General features: G+C 42.3%; 1 protein-coding gene across 2 annotated transcripts in view; it reads left to right on the forward strand.

Moving 5' to 3' along the window:
* The first annotated feature begins 361 nt into the window (after positions 1 to 361).
* The window catches only part of ACAD9 (acyl-CoA dehydrogenase family member 9), a 78,616-nt gene continuing 69,338 nt past the window's right edge, over positions 362 to 9,639 (forward strand). Inside the window, exons 1-2 of one of the 2 annotated variants that reach the window (XM_015566041.1) lie at positions 362 to 572; positions 9,093 to 9,186. In XM_015566041.1, the coding sequence (XP_015421527.1) occupies positions 441 to 572; positions 9,093 to 9,186 (226 nt within the window). In that variant the 5' untranslated portion in view covers positions 362 to 440. The remainder of the gene's footprint in view (positions 573 to 9,092; positions 9,187 to 9,639) is intronic. The other variant, XM_006766977.2, reaches the window with a different exon arrangement.

Below are 9,639 nucleotides of genomic sequence, written 5' to 3' on the forward strand. Positions count from 1 at the left end.
ACAGATCTGGAATCTTTTGGTGCTCCCAACCCAGGCTGGGGATTGAACCTGCAATCCAGGGACGGGTTCTTGACCAGAAACGAACCTACCACCCTCCGGTGCATGGGAGGAGGCTCTACCAATGAACACCACCAGCCCGGCAACCGTTAGTACTTTAAAACAAAGTCCTTCAGGTTCCCCAACGTTGGGAACTGACACCATTAACATGGTGTTAGCCCCGCCGGCTCCCCAGCCGTACATGCGCACTGGCCAGAGGAAGGCGCAGAACAATCACATCATAAATAGCGCATGCGCACCATCTGGTGGAAGGCGCAAAGAAGTGATGTCATCGGGTACCGCGCATGCGCTCCGGCTTGTGGAGAGGCGCGATGTTGTGACGTCATCGGGGCGCCGGAGCGGGAATCCAGGACAATCCTGTGAGGGTGTGGACTCTGGACAGCATGATGGTCTGCGGGCTCCGCGCGCGCACCTGCTGGGCTCTGCGGTCCTTCGCTGTTTGGAGGCGAGCGCTGCGCTCCAGTCCGCGCACCCACGCTTTCGCCAAGGAGCTCTTCCTGGGCAGGATCGAGAAGGTAAGGCAGAGCCCGGCGAGCCTTTCGTCTCTGCCTCCCGTCTTTGCTCTTATCAGGAAAGACTAGGGTAAAGCTTTGTCCTAGTCCTTGCTTGACAAATACACCCAAGGGACGGGGAGTGCTAAAATTCCAGATTCCTGAGGCCCTCTAGGTCATATAATTTTTCCTAGAAAAAGGAAGTGTCTTTCCATGGCTGGGAGCCTGAGAATCTGCATCTGACAAGTGGTCCAGCTAATTTTTTAAACGTTTTAATTGATTTCAGAGAGAGATAGAAGCATCAGTGATGAGAGAGAAACATTGATCAGCTGTCTTCTGCATGCCCCACACTTGGATCAAGCCCGCAACCTAGGCGTGTGCCCTGACCTGTAATGGAACCAGTGACCTCAAGGTGCATGGGTCACATTCAGCCTTTGAGCCACACTGGCTGAGCTGTCTCTGAATCTTTTTATCTCTTCTTTGACCCAGTTATTGTTTAGTAGTTATTGTTTAATATCCATATGTTTGCTTTTTTCAGTTGATTTCCAATTTCAAAGCATGTGGTTGGAGAATATGCTTGGTATGATTTCAGTCTTCTTAAATTGCTGAGGCTAGTTTGGAGTTCCAACATACGGTCTGTCCTTGAGAATGATCCATGTGCACTGGAAGAAGAATATATAATCTGGTGTTTTGGGATAAAAGTCTCCGTAAATATTGATTATGTCCATTTGGCCAAATGTGTCATTTAAGGCTGATAGTTCTTTATTGATTTTCTGTTTGGATGATCTGTTCATAGTGATTAGTGAAGTATTTAAGTCCCTCACTATCATTATATTTTTACCAGTTTCTCCCTGTAGTTCTGTTAGTAGTTGCTTTATATATTTTGGTGCTCCCAGATTGGGTGCGTATATATTAATGTGTTATGTCTTCTTGCTTTAATGTCCCCTTTATCTCTATAAAATGTCCATATTTGTCTATTACCTTTTTTATCTTGAAACCCATTTTGTCATGGCTATCCCAGCTTTTTTCTGGATACAGTTTGCCTGAAGTATCAGATTTCACCCCTATGTTTGTCTTTGCAGCTGAAATAGGTCTTCTGAAGGCTGTGTATTGGGTTTCCTTTTTGATCCAACCTACTACTCTGTGTCTTTTTTTTGGAGTTCAGCCTATTTACATTCAGTGTGACTATTGATATATAATATAATAATTTTATTTTTTGTTTTCTTGTAGCTTTATGTCTCCATTGTTAATTTTCCCTTATGTTCTGTTAATTTCATTTTGGTGCCATTCTATGATTTTTTTCCTTGTTTCCTCTTTTTTTTTTTTTAAACATATCTTATTGATTTTTTACAGAGAGGAAAGGAGAGAGATAGAGAGTCAGAAACACCAATGAGAGAGAAACATCGATCAGCTGCCTCCTGCACATCTCCTACCGGGGATGTGCCTGCAACCCAGGTACATGCCCTTGACCGGAATTGAACCTGGGACCTTTCAGTCCACAGACGGACGCTCTATCCACTGAGCCAAACCGGTTTCGGCTGTTTCCTCTTTTTTTTAATGTTATATTGTTAGGAGTCTCAGTTTTAGATTTTTTTTTGTAGCTACCATTAGGTTTATGTAAAGGAAAGTTTAATATATGTAGTAGTTCTTTTTATTTCTGATTGCATCTTATCTCCATTTCCATGTGCAAATTCAGATCTTTACCCACTGTCCTTTTATGTTTTGTTGTCACAAATTATCCCTTTTTATGCTGTTTATTTCTAAATTGCAGTAGCGCTTTTCTTTCTTTTTTTTTTTTTTTAAATATATTTTATTGATTTTTTACAGAGAGGAAGGGAGAGGGACCGAGAGTCAGAAACATTGATGAGAGAGAAACATTGACCGGCTGCCTCCTGCACGCCCCCTACTGGGGATGTGCCCGCAACCAGGGTACATGCCCTTGGCCGGAATCGAACCTGGGACCCTTCAGTCCGCAGGCTGATGCTCTATCCACTGAGCCAAACCGGTTAGGGCTTTTCTTTCTTTTTTAAAAAAATTTTTTTTACTCCTTTAACCTTTATGTTACATTTAAGTGTATAGTACCCTATTCTGAACAATGATTGCAATTTTCTGCTTCTGTCTGTTAGTCATCTTACTCATAGTTGTGTATCTTTTTGTCTTTTTGTTTCAGGTAGAAGAACACTGTTGAGTATTTTGTGTAATGCAGGTCTTGTGGTGGTACATTCCCTCAGATTCTGTATATCTGTAAAGTCTTTATTTTTTTCCTTCATATATAAAGGATAATTTTGCTGGATATATTAATTTTGCCTGATGATGTCACCCTTGATAATTTGAATATTTGGTTCCACAGCATAAAAAGGGATGTATCTTCGTGTGAGCCTCTTTGGGTTTATCTTATTTGGGACTCTGTGATTTATGGATTTGTGTGTCTTTTTTCTTCACCAGGCTAGAAAATTTCTCTGTTGCTGTTTCTTCAAATAAGTTTTTAATCCTTGCTCTCTCTCTTTTCCTTCGATACCGCTATGATGCAAATGTTGTTAGCTTCATGTTGTCCAAAGTTCCTTTAAATGATCCTCATTTTTTAAATTCTTTTTTCTTTTTGCTGCTCTGATTTTTTTTCTTCTACCTTTTCTTCCAAATTGTTGATTTGATTCAACCTACTCTTTATTCTTTTCAGTTTATTCTTGATCTCAGATATGGAATTTTTTTTCCTGAGAAATTCTTTTTGGTGGTCTGTATGTCCTTTTTCATGCTGGTGTAGTTATCTCTAAGTTCTTTGGGCATCTTTATAACTCTATATCTGATACATTGCTTGCCTTCATTTCATTTAGCTCTTTTTCTGTAGATTTCTCCTTTCATTTGGGGCCTGTTTCCTTGTTTCCCTAATTGTGCTGCCTCTTTGTGTTTGTTTCTATGTATAAAATAGATCTGCTATGACTCCCATGTCTTCATGGAGTGGCATTATGGAGTAGGTGTCCTGTGGAACCCAGTGGTGCAGTCGCCTTGATCTGAGCTGCGTGCTCTAGCAGTGTCCTTTGTATGGCTTTTGTGGGCCTTCTGTTGTAATTGAGTCTTGATTCATGGTGGCCAGTTTGTGCATGGGTTTGATCTCAGACTAGCTGACTGTGAAGCTTAACCCTGACATGGCATGTGAGCTGCTGTGCATGTACTGCTGTGATCTTCCTTTGGGTATGCTGTTGGTGAAGTTTGATGGAGCCTGCTCTGATATTGTCTGAAGCTGGTCATTTGGTGTATTGGTTCTGGGCCTCTTGGGAGGGACTCTGGTGTAGGCCAGTATCAGATGCTGCCTGTCCCTGGCCCTTGGCAACCTGTTTCAAGCTACAAGTGATGCACAGTTTGTGGCTGCCTCTGAAAAAAATAGAAGAACTCTACCAGAACTATCTGACTCCATCAGAAAGAACAATATAAAAATAATTGGTATAATGAAAAAAAGAAGGGAACAATAACTTCATTGTGACTCCAGGTGTGTGATGAAATTTCTGTCCTGTCCATGCATGCCCAGAGGGCCCGGGCCTCAGCCGGCAGGCGGACATCCCCCAAGGGGTCCTGGACTGTGAGGGGGCACAGGCCGGGCTGAGGAACCCCCCTCCACCCCCCGAGTGCACAAATTTTTGTGCTCTGGGCCTCTAGTCCACCATAATAATAGAATAAAATAAAAAAATATTAAAAAAAGAGAATCATTGATCCACTGCCTTCTACACATTCCACACACTGGGGATGGAGCCCACAACCTGGGCATATGCCCCGACCAAGAATTGAACCGTGACCTTCTGGTTCATTGGTTGGTGTTCAACCACTGAACCACACTGGCAGGGCTATTCTTTTTTATTCTTCATTCTCTCTCTCTTTTTTTTTTTAAATCCTCACTGGAGGATATTTTTTCATTGACTTTTAGAGAGAGTGGAAGAGAGAGGAAAGAGAAAAATATCAGTGTGAGAGAAACACATCAATTGGTTGCCTCCTGCATGGGCCCTGACCAGGGCCCAGGCCTTGCAACCAAGGTACGTGCCCTTGACTGGAATCAAACCCAGGACCCTTCAGTCTGCAAGCTGATGCTCTATCTACTGAGCCAAACTGGCTAGGGCTATTCTTCATCTCTTTTATTGAGTTCTTCAACTTCAGAATTTCTATTTAGTTCCTTTATGTCGTTTCAATCTTACTGGTAAGGTAGTCCTTTTTTTTAAAAAAAATTTTTTTTCTTTAAATATAGTTTTATTGATTTTTTACAGAGGAGAGGAGAGGGAATTGAATCATGACCTTCTGGTTCATAGGTTGATGCTCAACCACAAGCCATGCTAGCTGGACTATTTTATTCTTCATTTCTCTCTCTCTTTTTTTAAAATTATCACTGGAGGATATTTTTCCATTGATTTTTAGAGAGTGGGAGAGAGAGGGAAAGACAGAGAAACATCAATGAGAGAGAAACATCAATCAGCTGCCTCCTGCATGCCCCCCACTGGGGATCAAGCCCGCAACCAAGGTACATGCCCTCGACCAGAATTGAACCTGGGACCTTGCAGTCCGTGGCCCGATGCTCTATCCACTGAGCCAAACCGGTCAGGGCAGTAGTCCTTTTTTTCATAGATTATATTTCTGAATTCATAAAACTGCCCTTCTGAATTTTCATGTAACTTGTTGAAGTTTTTGTTTGTTTGTTTGTTTCAGAACTTCAATCTTTGACTTCTCTGCCATTTAAATCACATATTTCCATGTCTTTACATTTATTTTCTGAAGACTTTCCATTTTTTTGAGCTACTATGTTACCTTGGTTATTCATGGTATTTGTTGGGTTATTTCTCTGCCTAGACACCTGAAATGCAAGTTTTTATTTTCTCTTATTTATATGTCTAGTGCTTCAGAGATCTCTGTGGGGTGGTTTTGGCTGGGCCATGGAAAATGCCCTATATTCCTAGGTGATGTGGGTGTCCCCTCTGTATTAGGTTGCCTCAGTCTCAGGGCACCATTCCTTTGTGGGAGTATGGTGGACAACAGGGGCTCTGTACCTCGAGGACATAGCACTTTCTCCTACAACCAGATGCCGACAGCAATGCTGTCCTATCTGAGTTGTCTCAGATGTCTCCATCGGACCCCTTTGTGATGTGTGGTGGCGGGTGGACTGGGAAAGGCTTGTCTGTGCCTTTATGGTTTGCTCTACTTCCAGGAATGGCAGCTGCCAGAACTGGATTTCTCTAAGACTCAATCTGTAGATCTTTCCATCTACAATCCCACCTTGGGTGGTCTAGTTTGGCATTGTTGCTTTAAATACTATCAATATCCTGATGTCGCATATTTATTTCTCCAGCTCAGATTTCTCCTCTGAACTTCAGACTCCTTTTATGTCTACCTTTCTACTAAAAGCTTCACTAGATGTCTAATAGGCATCTCAAATTTATATATGCAAACCTAAGATCCTGGTCTCCCAACCCAATCCTGCTCCTGCCACCAGTCTTCATCATAGATGGTGGCAACTCTATTTGCTCAACTTGTTCAGACCAACTTCCTGGAATCACCTTTGATGGCCTCTTATTCTCATACTCTCAACTAATCTGACAGCAAATCTTGTTTTTTCTACCTTCAGGTTAATATTTAGAATCTGTCTGATTTTAAGCACCTCACTACCATTGCCCTGATTCAGGTCAATATCATCTCTCACAGCATTATAGGAGTTTGAGCAGAACATGGCATCTGAGATGCTTAGAATTTAAGAATAGAAGATCTTCAAGGCCATCTAAACCAGTAGTTGTCACACTGCCCTCAGTTGGATCTTTACTTTTCATGGAAGTGCCCCTGGGGCTACTACTGGGACCAGTGGGAAGCTGAATGGGAGATATTTGGGTGACCTTTTTCCCCTTCTACATCACAGCCAGAGCAGCTTGAGTTTTATCTGTTTTACATGTTTGGTTTCTGTACTAAATTTAGTTGAAAAATGTTTTACTGCTTTGAAACATTTGAAAACTGCTGATGTTAAAATTGAACCCAGCACCGATGAGGCACTTCATTCAATTTTTAAACATTGATATCAGAGATTTCCTTTCATATATACTTGAGATCTCTCTTCTTGTAGCAGTTATTATTTGGTTGTGCTTGAGGGCCAGCTAGTTCCTAGCCTGTTCTCTTCTCATCTGGAGTGCTCATTAGTACCAGAATAATTGTACAGTGGGGCCTTGACTTAGGAGTTTAATTCGATCCGAGACCGAGCTCGTTAAGGAGCTCGTTAACTCAAATTACTCTATCAACTCAATGCAAAAAATCGGCGGAGAGATCGCTGGTATCTCAAAAAACTTGTTAGTCGGGACACTCATAAGTCAAGGCCCCACTGTATAATTTTCCTTTAACACAGTTCTTTGCACAAGGCCCAGGTGAAACCATGAGGCTGTGAATGCAGGTGCAGTGAGTTGAGCCTCTGTATATTCAGCTAAGGGGCTGGCTTTGTTCTGAGAGGCTGCAAAGTGAGCAGAGTCAGCATTTTTTTTTCTAGACCAATGGTCGGCAAACTCATTAGTCAACAGAGCCAAATATCAACAGTATAACGATTGAAATTTCTTTTGAGAGCCAAATTTTTTAAACTTAAACTATATAGGTAGGTACATTGTTATTAACTTAATTAGGGTACTCCTAAGCTGGCCTTTGCTAAAAACGTCCTCAATCTGATTGAGGTACATTCGCTGAGGTTGACCCCTTCCATCTCTCCCATCCACACTCGTATACTTGTTTCGTCTATCTCCTTTCATTCATCCTTTCTATATGTCCACCCCCCACTTCTAACGCCACTTCTTCAAAATAGACTCGCCCAGGCCGAAAACCGACTTCTTCGCATGGGCCACGAAGTTTCAATCGCACTGTATGTGTGGCGTCCACATGTGGTATTTTGTGGAAGAGCCACACTCAATGGGCCAAAGAGCCGAATGTGGCTCGCGAGCTGCAGTTTGCCAACCACCGTTCTAGACAGTCTTGAGGGCAGGGTCAGTGGGCTTGAAGGCAGGAATTCCTTTAAGTCAGCTTTCACTTTTGGGTAGGGCCCCACATATAAAAGCCTGTAGTCAGGAGCCTAAGGGGAGAAAACAGATTTGGGAGTATGTTACTAGAGTGGGCAATGTTTTGTGGCTTATTAGATATTCAAGGGCTGGAGGGGAAAGACTGAAGATTCCTTTGGTTTGAAGACCTATCTGGGGACACTTGGTGAGAGGTGCCACAAAGAGAGGCAGGGTTTCTGGAGGCTGGCAGCTTGTGATCTGGCACATCACTTCTCAGCAGCTGCAGTTCCAAATCCAAATCCTCATGTCATGCTGGCACAGTAGTTCTCAACCTTCCTAATGCTGCGACCCTTTAATACATAAAATTATTTTCGTTGCTACTTCATAACTGTAATTTTGCTACTGTTATGAATCGTAATGTAAATATCTGATATGCAGGATGTATTTCCGTTGTTACAAATTGAACATAATTAAAGCATAGTGATTAATCACAAAACAATATGTAATTATATATGTGTTTTCCGATGGTCTTAGGCGACCCCTGTGAAAGAGTCGTTCTATTCCCAAAGGGGTCGCGACCCACAGGTTGAGAACTGCTGTGATGGCAGGAATATCTGGAGCCCAAAAAGCCAAACGGACTAAGCACACAGGATGATTTTAGGTAATATATAGTGATGGCCCAATGGGGAATTCTGGGCTAGTCAGAAATATTGACCACTCATTGGTTTGAGATAGAGATTTGAAGCTAATTTGTTTTTCAGGTATGAGATCTGATACAAATAACTACAATTACTTTTATTTCCAGGACACACTATCTGGTTGATTTGATGTCAGCTAACACTAACACAGGCTGTGTGACTTATCCAAGTGATAAGTCACACGTCTAATAAGTGGCAGAGCCAGGGCTGAATTAAGGTTGATGTGGCTCAACATCTGTACCTCCTTCAGTGACCCTGTTACCTTGCACATTCAAAGTAACAGCTGTTATCCAGCAGGAGGAATGGAGGCTGGAGTATGCAACTGGATGGGAACCTGACAAGATGTCAGACTTTGTAACCACACACTATGCTCTTGTCAACTGCAGCATTTTTGAACTGACTTTCACACCAGTTATCTTCCATGATTCTCACAATGACACTGAATAAATATTACCTGCATATTACGGGTGAGAAAATGGAAGTATGGGGCAGTAGAGATTTGGTGAAGGCCACACAGTTAGTAAGCTGGAGATAGAACCCAGGGCTTTGAAATGTTAGTCCAGGCTCGTTGTTTCATGGGGAAATCATCATAACTTGTTATTGATAAGGAAAGCAATAAAAATTACTAGTAAAGTTACTTGAGTAGGGTAGGGGGATGTATCTGGGTAGTGGAGACTAACATACAATTCCTCTATCTTAAGCACCTTCTGTGGTTTGCTTTCTAATTCTTTTAATTGGTAATGTTCTGCCTACCAGATATGGGACCTAGCCAATCTCTTTCCTTCCTTTTTGACTGATATTACCACTATGGAAAGTTGCTAAAATTCATTTTTACTAATTATCATTTTTAGAAAGAAGTTTTCCCATTTCCAGAAGTTAGCCAAGATGAACTTAATGAAATCAATCAGTTTGTGGGACCCATAGAAAGATTCTTCACTGAAGAGGGTATGTATGATTTTCTTTATCATTACCAATTTCCATTTTAAGGGCGATGCTTTGACATTTACATTAGAAGTTATATACAGAAGGGAAGTTCTCTGGAGTGTCATTAATCATGGGGAAATAGTGTCTATTGACAGTATTTTGCTTTGAGGATCATCCCAATGGCTGTTTAATTATATTTCAACTAGTGGCCCGGTGCATGAAATTTGTGCACGGGGTAGGGGGAGATGTCCCTCAGCCCGGCCTGCACCCTCTCCAATCTGGGACACCTGGAAGGATGTCCTACTGCCAGTTTACAGGAATCGGGCCTAAACCAGCAGTCAGACATCCCTCTCACAATCCGGGACTGCTGGCTTCTAACCACCCACCTGTCTGCCTGCCTGATTGCCCCTAACCCCTCTGCCTGACTGCCTGCCTGATCGCCCCTAACTGCCTCTGCCTGCCTGCCTGATTGCC

The sequence above is a fragment of the Myotis davidii genome, unplaced genomic scaffold (genome assembly GCF_000327345.1).
Source record: "Myotis davidii unplaced genomic scaffold, ASM32734v1 scaffold282, whole genome shotgun sequence".
Classification (NCBI taxonomy): Eukaryota; Metazoa; Chordata; class Mammalia; order Chiroptera; family Vespertilionidae; genus Myotis; species Myotis davidii.